At 44.6% G+C, this 16,324-nt stretch overlaps 1 protein-coding gene across 1 annotated transcript in view; it reads left to right on the forward strand.

The window, feature by feature from the left end:
- The window catches only part of erbb4b (erb-b2 receptor tyrosine kinase 4b), a 423,779-nt gene that overhangs the window by 234,874 nt on the left and 172,581 nt on the right, over window positions 1–16,324 (forward strand). The window contains exon 2 of the mRNA XM_084179659.1: window positions 3,350–3,501. Coding sequence (XP_084035785.1) covers window positions 3,350–3,501 — 152 coding nt within the window. The remainder of the gene's footprint in view (window positions 1–3,349; window positions 3,502–16,324) is intronic.

Genomic DNA, 16,324 nt, shown 5'->3' on the forward strand with positions numbered 1-16,324 from the left:
ATATATTTTTTTTTAGTGTGCAACACACACTTGCTCTTTCTACAGTTTGATAAACGAGGGAGGGAAGACTTTGTCAAATGAATGCATGAATAAACAGATATTTATCCTCTTTCTTTTGTTCCTTCCCCCTCCCCCTCTCTTTCCCTCCTTTTCAGGCGCAATCGCTGGTGCCCCCACGGGCGGTGGTTCTAGTAAGTTATAACAAGCCAAGCAGAGGATGCTGCATCCACATTCTCAGTCTCCTCTATCTCTCACCCCCCCCCTTCTCTATTTTATTTATCCCTTTATCCCTCCATCTATCACTCTATCGTTCTATCTCTCTGTTCTTCATCCAGCTCCCTCTGTTCGTCTTTGTTGGTTGCAGCGCTGGCCTTGTCTTCTATATTATTGATAGGCCTCCCTGTACTGTCGGCACCGTTATGTCCTTTTCATTCCAGCAACGCTGGCTTCCACTGGAGGAATCTTTCCACAGTTCTTTCTGACTTAGTTGGACTGAAGTCGCACTGGTGGAGAAGCATGGGAGAGAAAGAGATAATGAAAGAGAAGAGGGGGGAAAGAGAGGAATGGGAAAGAGTGTGTGGGTGGTAAAGCAGAGGCAGGGGAAAGGAGAGAGAGAGAGAGAGAGAGAGAGAGAGAGAGAGAGAGAGAGAGAGAACAGATCACAGAAACAGGGTTCTCAGAATGGTACATAAAATTGAGGTAAGATCTTTGAGGGGAGCTGTCTTGGAGGAGACAGGTGTGTGTGTTTGGAGTGTGTGTGTTTGTTTCCTATGGTGGTGGGTGGCAGTTCATGGGTGACTGTGTGACAACACTTTGAGAGGATTCTGCCACCAGTGTCAAGGCAATGGTTCCCTTGTCAACCGTGAAGTGGCTAGAAACAGCACACAGTGACAACATGGCTGGGGTTGAATGGTAATGTTGGAGAAGGCAGTGTCTTCGTCCCAAATCGCTTCCTATTTCCTTTATATTGCGCTTTTTTTTTAACCTGTCCTATGGACCCAGTCAAAAGTGGTTCACTATATAGGGAATAGGGTGCCATTTGGGACAGAACCTCTTCTCTGTATCTCTCTAAAAAAGACTGCAGGTGTGGATGTATTATTGATGTTAAATATAGCAGTAGTTTGCATAAACTTTTACTCACCTCTGAATGGAAAGGTCATTATTCTGTTAGTTTTCATGTGACAATGGAGGTTAAGACATGTTTCTTAGAATTGCTGCCTCACCTCTTTACTGATGGGCCAAGAACCACTTAAGCACACAGTGTGTGTGTGTGTGTGTGTGTGTGTGTGTGTGTGTGTGTGTGTGTGTGTGTGTGTGTGTGTGTGTGTGTGTGCGCATGCACTTGTGCATGCGTGCCTGTTTATACGTACAGTGGGGGAAAAAAGTATTTAGTCAGCCACCAATTGTGCAAGTTCTCCCACTTAAAAAGATGAGAGAGGCCTTTAATTTTCATCATAGGTACACGTCAACTTTGACAGACAAATTGAGAAAAAAAAATCCTGAAAATCACATTGTAGGATTTTTAATGAATTTATTTGCAAATTATGGTGGAAAATAAGTATTTGGTCACCTACAAACAAGCAAGATTTCTGGCTCTCACAGACCTGTAACTTCTTCTTTAAGAGGCTCCTCTGTCCTCCACTCGTTACCTGTATTAATGGCACCTGTTTGAACTTGTTATCAGTATAAAAGACACCTGTCCACAACCTCAAACAGTCACACTCCAAACTCCACTATGGCCAAGACCAAAGAGCTGTCAAAGGACACCAGAAACAAAATTGTAGACCTGCACCAGGCTGGGAAGACTGAATCTGCAATAGGTAAGCAGCTTGGTTTGAAGAAATCAACTGTGGGATCAATTATTAGGAAATGGAAGACATACAAGACCACTGATAATCTCCCTCGATCTGGGGCTCCACGCAAGATCTCACCCCGTGGGGTCAAAATGATCACAAGAACGGTGAGCAAAAATCCCAGAACCACACGGGGGGACCTAGTGAATGACCTGCAGAGAGCTGGGACCAAAGTAACAAAGCCTACCATCAGTAACACACTACGCCGCCAGGGACTCAAATCCTGCAGTGCCAGACGTGTCCCCCTGCTTAAGCCAGTACATGTCCAGGCCCGTCTGAAGTTTGCTAGAGTGCATTTGGATGATCCGGAAGAGGATTGGGAGAATGTCATATGGTCAGATGAAACCAAAATATAACTTTTTGGTAAAAACTCAACTCGTCGTGTTTGGAGGACAAAGAATGCTGAGTTGCATCCAAAGAACACCATACCTACTGTGAAGCATGGGGGTGGAAACATCATGCTTTGGGGCTGTTTTTCTGCAAAGGGACCAGGACGACTGATCCGTGTAAAGGAAAGAATGAATGGGGCCATGTATCATGAGATTTTGAGTGAAAACCTCCTTCCATCAGCAAGGGCATTGAAGATTAAACGTGGCTGGGTCTTTCAGCATGACAATGATCCCAAACACACCGCCCGGGCAACGAAGGAGTGGCTTCGTAAGAAGCATTTCAAGGTCCTGGAGTGGCCTAGCCAGTCTCCAGATCTCAACCCCATAGAAAATCTTTGGAGGGAGTTGAAAGTCCGTGTTGCCCAGCGACAACCCCAAAACATCACTGCTCTAGAGGAGATCTGCATGGAGGAATGGGCCAAAATACCAGCAACAGTGTGTGAAAACCTTGTGAAGACTTACAGAAAACGTTTGACCTGTGTCATTGCCAACAAAGGGTATATAACAAAGTATTGAGAAACTTTTGTTATTGACCAAATACTTATTTTCCACCATAATTTGCAAATAAAATCATAAAAAATCCTACAATGTGATTTTCTGGATTTTTTTTTCTCATTTTGTCTGTCATAGTTGACGTGTACCTATGATGAAAATGACAGGGCTCTCTCATCTTTTTAAGTGGGAGAACTTGCACAATTGGTGGCTGACTAAATACTTTTTTCCCCACTGTATGTTTATATGTGCGTGTGTCTATTTTTAAGTGTGTGTTGAATTGTGCTTTGTTGTGATTTTGTGTTGTTTTGGGGTGTTTTGGGCTATACTCTGGGCAGCAGCAGCAGCTGACAGGGCAGATGTCTCCTGTCCTAGTGGGGGTGAAAGGTGTTTGATGGGTGGAAAAGCCTGGCTTTAATTACATAGCAGGAGTCTACTCAGTAGCCTGGACACACGCTAACGGGGACTCATCTGCCCACTGGGCCTCAAGGGCTTCCTGTACACACAAACGCAGGCACGCAGAGTAAAGTCTTGTTTCAATGTTTTGTATGGATCATGAGTATCACGTACAGTGTAAGACATAGCTAACATACCTCCTCCTCTCTCTTCCTGCAGTATGCGCGGGCACAGAGAACAAGCTGAGTACTCTGTCAGACCTGGAGCAGCAGTACCGCACCCTGAGGAAGTACTATGAGAACTGTGAGGTGGTGATGGGCAACCTGGAGATCACCAGTATCGACCGCTCCAGAGACCTCTCCTTCCTCAGGGTAAGACCTGACACTACCATCCCTTCTTAGCTTTTCACTGTATTTCTCCCCCAACAATTTAGCTTTTAATCTTAGACCTCTCCTTCCTCAGGGTAAGACCCAACTTACACATCAGTATTAGAATCACGACTAGGACAATCTGTTCTGGAATCACACCTCACGTTGTTGAACATTGCAGTGCTTATTTAATTAACTTTGCAACCAGCCATTGTCCACGTGACCTTGTTGGTCTGACATGGTTTTACTCTTAGGTCTTCTTTTACCAATCAGCTAGGCTGTCTGTGACAATCAAACCCTCATCCTCTCTAACTCTGATCTCTAAATACCAAACACTGATTGTCTCCATGTTCTCTTCTGCTTGGTGTGAGACATAATGGAATTTTGATGACCTAATTCATTCGCTTTGATTCAACACAATCCATATCGTCTTTGATTAGAGATTTTTCAGAGATTTAGAATAAATCAAAATTAAATGGCTTGATTGGGATTGATTGTAGGTTAGATGAGGGACCAGTGGTGTAATTGCTTAAGTGACCCAACACACATGCACACACTCACTCACGCATGCATGCACACACACCCTCTGAGGCCCAGTGAAATAATTATGTGGTAATGGGGGGTTGGAGGCAGGTCAGTGAACTCCTATACATTTGCTGGAGAAAGGAAAAACTGTGTGGCACACACACAGCATTCAGTATGTTCAGCTGGCTGAGAATGACCTCTTTTGCCCCTACCTTTCCGTCGGCACGCTCCCTGCTCTGATAGCACCACACGCTCCCTGCTCCCTGCTCTGATAGCACCACACGCTCCCTGCTCTGATAGCACCACATGCTCCCTACTCCCTACTCTGATAGCACCACACGCTCCCTACTCCCTACTCTGATAGCACCACATGCTCCCTACTCCCTACTCTGATAGCACCACATGCTCCCTACTCCCTACTCTGATAGCACCGCACGCTCCCTGCTCCCTGCTCTGATAGCACCACACACTACCTACTCCCTACTCTGATAGCACCACACGCTCCCTGCTCCCTGCTCTGATAGCACCACACACTCCCTACTCTGATAGCACCACACGCTCCCTGCTCCCTGCTCTGATAGCACCTCACGCTCCCTACTCCCTACTCTGATAGCACCACACGCTCCCTGCTCCCTGCTCTGATAGCACCACACGCTCCCTACTCCCTACTCTGATAGCACCACACGCTCCCTACTCCCTACTCTGATAGCACCACACGCTCCCTACTCCCTACTCTGATAGCACCACACGCTCCCTGCTCCCTACTCTGATAGCACCACACGCTCCCTGCTCCCTGCTCTGATAGCACCACACGCTACCTACTCCTTACTCTGATAGCACCACACGCTCCCTGCTCCCTGCTCTGATAGCCCCACACGCTCCCTACTCTGATAGCACCACACGCTCCCTGCTCCCTGCTCTGATAGCACCACACGCTCCCTACTCCCTACTCTGATAGCACCACACGCTCCCTGCTCCCTGCTCTGATAGCACCACACGCTCCCTTCTCTGATAGCACCACCACTCCCTGCTCCCTGCTCTGATAGCACCACACGCTCCCTACTCCCTACTCTGATAGCACCACACACTCCCTGCTCCCTGCTCTGAAAGCACCACACGCTCCCTGCTCCCTACTCTGATAGCACCAACCAAGGTAACTCCCAAATGGCACCCTATTACCTATATAGAGCACTACTAAAAGTAATGAACTATATGGAATAAGTTGTCATTTGAGACGCAGCCCAACTCCAAAATATTTCAGTCCATTTGGGAGAATTGGGGGGATGGAGGGCTAACCCCTGTTGTGCTGACTGTATTATTGTGTGTGTTGGGGTGTAATGGGGTGGTTTGCCTGGGTGGTTGTCTGAATCCCTAAGCACTTTATGAGGTGATGCTTTAACCTAGTAGATGGAAACCTTATCTCCAGCACGGCCAGAGAGGACTTGGCCTCAATGTATTTAATATTGATTCACTGATCAATATTTAGACATAGAGTCAGCCTATCAAGTTTACCAGCTCTATGTGTTATGATTCAGATATTACATTGCACTTTGAAAAATAGGTGACTAAAACCCCATTCTAAAAATTACTTTGATCAATTACTTGAATACTTTTTAATCACAGTTTGTTTCCTTAAAAAAAAAATCAAATGATTTATCCATGTAAGTAGGCATTGTTTATATTGGGGTAATTATGTTATGAGCTACTGTAAATGATCATAACACAGTCAGCTTTCTGCCTAAAGAAAATACACTGTAAGTGTTTAGTACTTTTGTGTTGAAACAGTCTTCCTCTTATGTAAAAGCTGTGTATCTTTGTGGCCCACTAGCATCAAGGCATAACACAGTACTGTTCTACATAACTAAACGAAACAGAAGAATTTAAGCCCTTCTGTGTTCCTCCAAACAACAATGTCTACCACTATATCGCCTTACCCCCCGCAATGAAAAACAAAACACCAGAGCGTGGCATGCTGTGGAGGGGAGCGGTGGAGAGTACAGTGTTACCGTTGGCCCCCTGCAGAGTTAACAGGTAATGGGACACTGCTCAACATTGTGGGTATGAGAGGGAAGCAGTGTGCTGGTGAAGACAGCATGATTATTGGTGATCTCACAATCAGTTTAAAGTGAAATGTAGCTCTTTGTTTGCTGCAGTTTGCCATTGCAGAACTCGCAAAGGGATGAACATAGAGTAAGGTAGTGACAGGGTTTAACATCTTGGTTACTAGTACACACTGTTATTTCCTTACATGACCATATAACAGAGGCTGGTTACTTCTCGTTTACAAAATGGCCCCCCATGGCGCTGTGCATGTGCAAGGTCCTTGAGAATCTTAAGGCTTCACAATTAATGAGGGTTAATTGAACATCCTAATTAGGAACACAGGGTGCCAAGCAGCAAGGGAGCAGGGAGGAGGGCAAGGTAATGTGTGTATTTTTGGGTTGTTAAGATTATTATTATTTTAAAACACATTAATAATGTGCCATCCCTCGGGCAGAGGAGGAGAAGGAGGAAAACTTCACCTTGAGGTCTAGGAGATGGGAGAGGAGAGGAGAGGAGGGGGAAATAAAACCTAGCTCGAAGCTTCTTTCCTTCCTGCATGGTGGCCTGGCAGTCTGGGCGGTGTGTTTAGCTGGCTGGCTGGCTGTCTCCTGGGTGATTGAAAGTGATGCCTGTGCTCTGCCTCCCTTTTAAAGATAGCCAGAGATGGATGGCTGCATCCCAAGCCCCTTGAACAGCTTTAGCAGTAAATAGAGTCCATCTTCTAAACTGCCTCCATACCGCTGATGAATCAAGACCCAGCTATAAGATTAATAATTGGATTTTTTTCTGTTCGTATTTTGTTTATGTGTATTGAATCCGACTTGTGAAGTGTGTTTCTGGCACGCAAATGCAAGAAATCTTGTAGCACATTTAATTTCCCCTTCATTCAGTTGGATGAGCAGGAGATGACCCAGTAATCCATCTCAGAAGGCCTTCAACATTCCCTGACCATGATGTCACAGTCTCCTTGTAACCACAGTCATAAGATCTACAACTCTACCACATTCCTTTTCCTTTACATCTGGCGTAGGCTGGTTGGGTCACTAGCATAACATGTTATAAACCTTATAACAAGACATGATTAAGTTTCATACATGCTTATAACAACTAATAAAGCAGTGTACCTGCAGGCTCTAAGTAAAGTTGTACCGCTAGGGGTAACCACTTCATAGCACAATTGCGTATCGGGACAATTAATCTATAGACAATCCACCTTCTAGCACAAAGTCTTCCAACTCTCGCAACCTATCAGTCCCCTGCCTGGCTAATAGTGGCTCCCTGCCTTGTGTCTCTACTGTTAAATGGAGTGATATGATTGGCGTCTCAAATGTCACCCTATTCCCTATATATTGTAGTGCACTACTTTTGACCAGGGCCATAGAACTTTTGGCAAAAATAGTGCACTATAAAGGGAATAGTGTGCCATTTGAGACACATACCATGGTGTTAATTATACCACTATCATTGACAAACGGAAACTGTAAATATTTCCATTACGTTTCACATCATTAGCTTGACGATTAGAGACTGGGAAGAAAAGAGGTGTGGGAGGGGGTCTGATAAGAAATACAGTATTAAATGGTGTGTTGCCATGGTACCATAGCAAGTACTTTATTCTCTCTCTCTTCTCTCTCTCTCTCTCTCTCTCTCTCTCTCTCTCTCTCTCTCTCTCTCTCTCTCTCTCTCTCTCTCTCTCTCTCTCATTTAAGGGCTTTATAGGCATGGGAAACGTATGTTATCATTGCCAAAGCAAGTGAAGTAGATAGGAAACAGAAGTGAAATAAACAATAAATATTTTCAGTAAACATTATACTCAGAAGTTCCAAAATAATAAATACTTTTCAAATGTCATATTATGTCTATATAATGATTTGCAAATAGTTAAAGTACAAAAAGGAGAATAAATAAACATAAATATAGGGTGTATTTGTAATGGTGTTTGTTCTTCACTGGTGCCCTTTTCTTGTGGCAACAGGTCACAAATCAAATCAAATCACGTGTTTAGCAGATGTTATTGCATGTGTAGCAAAATGCTTTTGCTTCTAGCTCCGACAGTGCAGTAATATCTAACAAATAATATCTAACAGTTTCACAGCATATACCCAAAACACACAAACTAAGTAAGGAATGAATTTAGAATATATACATACATGGACAAGCGATGTTAGAGCGGCATGGACTAAGATACAGTAGAGTAGTATAGAATACAGTATATACATATGAGATGAGTAATGCAGATATGTAAACATTATTAAAGTGACTAAGATTATGTAGAATAGTATAGAATATAGTATATACATATGAGATGAGTAATGCAAGATATGTAAACATTATTAAAGTGGCTAGTGTTCCATTACTTTAAAGTGGCCAGTGATTTCTAGTCTATGTCTGTAGGCAGCAGCCTCTAATGTGCTAGTGATGGCTGTTTAACAGTCTGATGGCCTTGAGATAGAAGCTGTTTTTTAGTCACTTGGTCCCAGCTTTGATGCACATGTACTGACCTCGCCTTCTGGATGATAGTGGGGTGAACAGGCAGTGGCTTGGGTGGTTGATGTCCTTGATTATCTTTTTGGCCTTCCTGTGACATCGGATGCTGTAGTGCGGGTAGTTTGCCCCAGTAATGCGTTGTGCAGACCGCACCACCCTCTGAAGAGCCTTGCGGTTGCGGGCGGTGCAGTTGCCGTACCAGGCGGTGATACAGCCCGAAAGGATGCTCTCAATTGTGCATCTGTAAAAGTTTGTGAGGGTTTTAGGTACCAAGCCACATTTCTTTAGCCTCCTGAGGTTGAAGAGGCTCTGTTGCGCCTTCTTAACCACACTGTCTGTGTGGGTGGTCCTTTTCAGTTTGTCAGTGATGTGTACGCCAAGGAACTTGAAGCTTTCCACCTTCTCCACTGCGGTCCCGTCGATGTGGATAGGGGGGTGCACCCTCTACTGTTTCCTGAAGTCCACAATCATCTCCTTTGTTTTGATGACGTTGAGTGAGAGGTTATTTTCCTGGCACCACACTCCCAGAGCCCTCACCTTCTCCCTGTAGGCAGTCTCGTCATTCTTGGTAATCAAGCCTACTACTGTTGTGTCGTCTGCAAACTTGATGATTGAGTTGGAGGCGTGCTTAGCCACGCAGTCAAGGGGGTAAAAAGGGAGTACAGGAGTGGGCTGAGTACGCACACTTGTGGGACTACAGTGTTGATGATCAGCGAAGTGGAGGTGTTGTTTCCTAACTTCACCACCTGGGGGCGGCCCATCAGGAAGTCCAGGACCCAGTTGCACAGGGCGGGGTTCAGACCCAGGGCTTCGAGCTTAATGATGAGCTTGGAGGGTACTATGGTGTTGAATGCTGAGCAATAGTCAATGAACAACATTCTTACATAGTTATTCCTCTTGTCCAGATGGGATAGGGCAGTGTGCAGAGTAATGGCGATTGCATCGTCTGTGGATCTATTGGGGTGGTAAGCAAATTTAAGTGGGTCTAGGGTGGCAGGTAAGGTAGAGGTGATATGATCCTTGACTAGTTTCTCAAAGCACTTCATGGTGACAGAGTTGAGTGCTACGGGGCGATAGTCGTTTAATTCAGTTACCTTTGCTTTCTTGGATACAGGAACAATGGTGGCCATCTTGAAGCATATGGGGACAGCAGACTGGGATAGGGAGAGATTTAATATGTCCGTAAACACACCAGCCAGCTGGTCTGCGAATGCTCTGAGGACGCGGCTAGGGATGCCGTCTGAGCCGGCAGCCTTGCGAGGGTTAACACGTTTAAATATTTTACTCACGTCGGCCACCGAGAAGGAGAGCTCACAGTCCTTGGTAGCGGGCCGCGTCGGTGGCATTGTGTTATCCTCAAAGCGGGTGAAGATGGTGTTTAGCTTGTCCGGAAGCAAGACGTCAGTGTGCACACTGTGGTATTTCGCCCAATAGATATGGGAGTTTATCCAAATTGGATTTGCTTTCTAATTCTTTGTGGGTCTGTGTAATCTGAGGGAAGTTTGTGTCTCTAATATGGTCATACATTTGGCAGGAAGTTAGGTAGTGCAGCTCAGTTTCCACCTCATTTTGTGGGCAGTTTGCACATAGCCTGTCTTCTCTTGAGAGCCAGGTCTGTCTACGGTGGCCTTTCTCAATAGCAAGGCTATGCTCACTGAGTCTGTACATAGTCAAATATTTCCTTAATTTTGGGGTCAGTCACAGTGGTCAGCTATTCTGCCGCTGTGTACTCTTTATTTAGGGCCAAATAGCGTTCTAGTTTGCTCTGTTTTTTTGTAAATTCTTTCCAATGTTCAAGTGATTATCTTTTTGTTTTCTCATGATTTGGTTGGGTCAAATTTTGTTGCTGTCCTGGGGTTCTGTGGGGTTTGTTTGTGTTTGTGAACAGAGCCCCAGGACCAGCTTGCTTAGGGGTGTGAGAGTGTGATTTGAAGGAGTCAGGCGCAGGAGGGTAAATCACTGAATACAGAGTTTATTCCGTAGGAAACAGTTACGCTGGATAGCGTCAACAAAATACAGGCACACGGGGAACAATAGCCCCGGAAATACAAGGTACGGGTAGCTCAACCGAGCTACACTCAACTAACAAATAACAATCACCCACAAGGACAAGGGGCCAGAGGGAACACTTATACACAGACTAATGAGGGGATATGAACCAGGTGTGTGTAATTGACAAGACAAGACAAATTAAATGATGATATATGGAGCGGCAGTGGCTAGTAAGCCGGTGACGATGAACGCCGAAACCTGCCCGAACAAGGAGGGGAGGCAGCCTCGGCGGAAGTCGTGACAAGGGGACTCTTCTCCGGGTTAGAAAGGTGTTCTTAATGTTTTGTACACTCTGTGTATATAGGACGAGACTTGGCTGATTGGGTTATGGGTCGGGAACTTAAAGACAACGTCATAAGTGGCCCTTACAGTAGCAGTCAGTCCCCTGGAGTTATTTTGACCCTGTGTGTTCCAGAGGACAGAGGTCAAATAGGGGTTAATGAGCCTGGAGAACACGGAGGAGCAGAGGAGACATTTAAAGTAGTCTGTCCCAAGCCAGTTGGCTCTACTCAGGATAGGAGGAGCTGTCTGCATTAATAACAGCAGACACCTACCTCTGTGCATCGAAATAGGGACATGATAAGAGTCTCACTTTCTCTACCTGTCCATCCTTTACCTGTCCTGCAGCCTCTGTCCTGATACAGCCTGGATGGGGAAGGAATCTCTCTCTCTCTCTCTCTCTCTCTCTCTCTCTCTCTCGCGCGCGCTCTCTGTTTCTCTCTACAACCCCCTGTCCCCCTCACTTCCTCCCCCCTCCCCCCTCCCCCCTCTCTCCCATCTATCTCTCCTCTTCTTCTTCCTCTCTTCACTTTTGACAGGCTGGTTATTTGTCCCTCAGGCGTTGTTGGTTGGTGTATGTGTGCTGCCTGCCTGGGTAGATGCTGGGCTAGATGAGAGCAGATTACATCCCAATTGGCACCCTATTCCCTACATAGTGCACTACTTTTGAACATACAGGGCCAATAGAGCTCTGGTCAAAAGTAGTGCACTTTTTAGGGAATAGGGTGCCATTTGAGACACAGGTCAGATTACGTTCCCCTGTTCTTCAGCACCCTTCATTATTAATGAAGACTGATGAAGTGTTGGCGAGCTCCTGTCTTTGAGGCTCGCCTAGATTGGATTGACAATCGCAATTAGCGTGCTCGCAAGTTCATTTCCATCACTTTAATATGACATGAATAAGGACAGAGAGAGAGAGACGACCCTGCACAAAGAAAGAGGGAGTGAGAGAGAGAGTGGAAGAGAGAGAAAGAGAAAGAGAGAGAGAGGGGGGGGGGGGGGGGGGGCTGAAGGCAATGAAGGAATTCTGTGTAGGCTCTAAGTTTTTGTCTTGGATCTCTGTCTGTTGTCTGAGACTGATGGTGGTCAGGACAGACACAGTTAGAGGAGCTAAGCAGACGGAAGCAGAGAGATGCCTGATGCCACTATCCACTAGCTTTAGATTGATTATCCCTGTTCTATATAGGAAAACATTACAGCAGGCAAGCGGTGGTAGTATGGGGTAGATGAGAGTATGTGTGTTTGTGCGTGTGTGCTTGCTCTTCGCCATGGTGACAGTCGCTTAAAACCCTACTCCCTTGGAATGATTATTTAGAGAGCGATGGGAAATGTATGTCTGGGCCTTTGTGTGCTTCAGTGTGTGTTTATGTGTGCGTGCATGCTGTATGTGTGCGTGCGCGTGTGTGTTTGCAATTTCATGCGTACATTTGTCTGTCCATGCGTCCGTCCGCTTGTGTGTGTTTAATCTTGCACAGTGCACAGTGCGGTATCAAGGCTTAAACGTTTTTTTCAGGCTGACTGACAGATACATTTTCTCTCTGTGGCCCTGCTGGTCTTGGGGAGGCCATTCTATCCTCTGTCTGTCATGACCCCGCCGCTGGAATAGATAGATAGATAGAGTGTGGAGATGAAAGAAGCGCCTCAAATTGCTTCTTCTTTCTGTCCGTGATTTTCTGGTTTGACTGTGTTGGCTGGAGCCACCCCGGAGATTCTCTCTCTCTCTCTCTCTCACTCTCTCTCTCTCTCTCTCTCTCTCTCTCTCTCTCTCTCTCTCTCTCTCTCTCTCTCTCTCTCTCTCTCCCTCCCTCCTTTGTCATCCTGTCGTAGTTCTGGCATCCAACCACTAGGGACAGTGATCAGATCACGTAGTAGTTGTCCAACCCCTCACCTGACAGCCCTGGTACAGCCTGTCACTCTATTGACAATTGTTGTGAACAGAGGTTTTGTCAATGTCAATAACTAGCTCCTGCTCTCTGTTGACATAAGTTACTGCAGATGTGCGTCCCAAATGCTACCCTATTTCCGATATAGTGCATTACTTTTGACCACGGCCCATAGGGATCTGTTCCAAAGGAGTGCACTATATAGGGAATAGGGTGCCATTTGGGACGTAACTTAAGTGTCAGGAAGATGCATGGCCCTGTAGTCCAGGCCTGGCTGGGACACAGTGTCTTCTCCTCTTCCCCCAGCTAATGATGTTACACACCTTTGATTGACATCTTCATTAAAGGACCATCCGTCATGGTGGATGGCTAGGTCGGTTACCTACCCACCGGCTTGTGTACAGAGACAGAATTCTTGACATGACGTCTGCACATTGAAAAAAAAAAAGTAAACAGGGGCAGGCTGCTCCATCGTGAGGTGTTATAAAATCCCCCCCCCCCCCCCCCCCCAACGTAAAATACATTTGTTTACTTTTTTTAAAATGTGCACACCCTCTCCCCTCAAAAAATTTACACAAAAAGTATTATTACCACCATAAATAACAATAACTGTAGCAACCCTGTGTTTATAAACGTGGATATTGACTTTACCATTTCAGCATGGTTTTGTGGCACGGTCTATGCCACACAGGGGTAACTGGCCAGAAGGTCAGAGCCAGCTGCAGACAATGATCAGCGAGGGGGAAATCAGATTTTCAACATTTTGATGCTATATTTATAATTATTTTAAATATATGACATTTTCCACCAACAGGTTTCTCTGCCAATTCACCATACGATTACCGAATTTGGGCGCTTATCATTATGGTTTCCATTTTCAACACCACAATCAAGTAGAGTATTTCAATCTCGACAAACAGAAAATATATCCCTCCCTACTCAGTATCGAAGGCTTGGTTTGACAATATCCAAACTTTTTTGTGTTTTGTAACAGATGTTTCTTTCCATTAATCGAATGGCTGTTGCACAGTTTGGATGCTGGAATTACATTAGAGTGGATAAACGTTCGCAGGTAGCCTAGCCTACAGGAGACTTTTGAAGTAGCAAAATCAGATTAAAACATTGTTACTAGTTGTGTTTATGCCACACATAAAAGTGAATACATTTTAAAAGTTAAATGACAAATATTTTGGCTATATGTGACTCGTTTCAGGAAACTAGGCGTATGTCGCGGGTCACTACTTCACAGGAGAGCCATTTGAATATAAACTTTTTTTTAAAAATCTAAATGCGTTTTTTTTAGCAGGAATGCCTTCTGGAACATGTGAACTTTCATGTGCCTTAATAACAAACTTGTATGCCATCTGTAAATACGAAAAAAATTGTTAAATTACGAGCCTAGTTGGTTAAGCCACAGAAAAAGACAGCAACCCTCCCACTAGCCATGATTGGCTGAGATAATGAGTGGGCTGGACATGCCGAGAGAGGAGTTCAAGTTAGTCTGCCATATAGCGCGCTTCTGTCTGTTTGAACTGCTCAGTATGTGTGGGTAATCCTGTTTAACGCAGCTTTTTTTTTTTTTTATGTATCGTGTTGTGGAGCTGCATAAGTGTTTTCTGGAAGATCGAGTTTTGAAATCAGTGGAATTAGAGTATGATAGCTAAAGAGATGGAGAATACACCTGTCTCCGGATTACATCTTCAAACTAAGGGAAACCATGGCATCCGTGACAGGGAGATGTGTCCATCATGCATGATGTATAAAGGTAAGATAGTCTAGCTAGCTAAATTTTCAGATATTACACGTTTCTAATTTTGACAGAAAGGGGATTCATTTCAAGGTAAAGTGTACTGTTAGCTAGCTAGCTAATGTTAGCTGGCTGGCTCGCTAGCTAACATTATGTGTATGATCTTATTATTCGTGTCTCAGAGCCATTTGCTTGGCTAGTTAGAGCCTAATGTTAGCTAGCTAACGTTGAACCTAGTTGGTTAGCTACCTGCAGATTCATGCAGGGTAGTAATGTCATGAGTTGGGATTATGGTTCATTGTTTAGCTAGCTAGCTAACGTTAAGTGTATGATCTTATTATTCGTGTCTCAGAGCCATTTGCTTGGCTAGTTAGAGCCTAATGTTAGCTAGCTAACATTGAACCTAGTTGGTTAGCTACCTGCAGATTCATGCAGGGTAGTAATGTCATGAGTTGGGATTAAGGTAAATTGTTTACCTAGCTAGCTAGCTACATGTCTTAACAAAAGACTTCACTATGCAAGTAACCATTTCAGGTGCATTCGTAAATTCAGTCTGACTATGCCAGAGCGCAGAATAACTGATGAATTTACGAACGCACAACACCCATTGAAATGTCGGCAAAAAAGCGTAATTAAATTGTTGCCAGCAGCACAGTTACAGTCACCAACGCTCTGGACTTTTACTCGCCCTAGCAGAGCTGGTTAGGCTGTTTTGTCATCAAGAGGTAAACAATGAACCATATAATCCCAATTTTGTGTCTGGAAGTAGCTAGCAAGCTAGCCAATGTTAGCCAGTTAGCTTGGGTGCTTGACTGCAGTTGTGAGGTCAGAGCGCTTGGATCAACCCTTCTCATTGGCTAGAGCGTCAATTGTGCGCTCTGAACGCTCCGAGAGCGAAACGAGATGGGTGGGGCTAAAGTGTAAGAGGGTGTGAACGATGCTGAATGGGTGTAGACAAAGAAGAGCTCTTCAGTAGGTACCAAAACATTCAAAGGTCATTTTCTCAAAAGGGAGATTACAAGTTGATCAACTTTCAAAGCAGAATTACTTTCCCATTGTTCACTTGAAACCTCTACGTGATCGGTGTCCCTTATATGGGACAGTTGTTGCTCAATATGCGATATGTGACTAGAATGGTGTTATAAACAACAGCCAACTTTCCAGGACATAGACATGTCTTATATGTGCAGAAAGCTTCAATTCTTGTTAATCTAACTGCAGTGTCCAATTTACAGTAGCTATTGCAGCTAAAACATACAATGCTATTGTTTGAGGATAGTGTACAACAACAAAACACTTTTATTCCGGCAACTGGTTTGGTACATTCACCTCTGAAGGTAAATAATGTATTTACATTCAGTAATCTTGCTCTGATTTGTTATCCAGAGGGTCCCAGAGATAAAAAGTAGTGTAGTTTTGTTTGAAAAATCAATTTTTATATTCAAATGTAGGAACTGGGTTCTACAGTTTTACTTCTGACTCCACACCCACCCCGCCCGGCCATCTAGATTTGAGAAGGTTAGTGTCTTTTCTGTAGGGATGCTAATGATCCATCATTTATGACATTCCTGGGAGTGTGCATACTTACATTTTGTATTACCATAGCATTTTTGTATGTTCTCTATAGTTATGTACTTCAAAACCAATTCGGCACATTGGGGAAAACTCCTGGCAGACTTGATACAAACTATTGTGTTGTGATCGAATTCTTCACTGAATCAGTCTGAAACTTTGCATACTGCTGCCATCTTGTGGACAACATCTAAATTACATCTAGAATCCTACATCACTGTCTGGCCTTTCTCTTGCA

This window comes from Coregonus lavaretus, assembly GCF_964263955.1.
Source record: "Coregonus lavaretus genome assembly, chromosome: 16".
NCBI lineage: Eukaryota > Metazoa > Chordata > Actinopteri > Salmoniformes > Salmonidae > Coregonus > Coregonus lavaretus.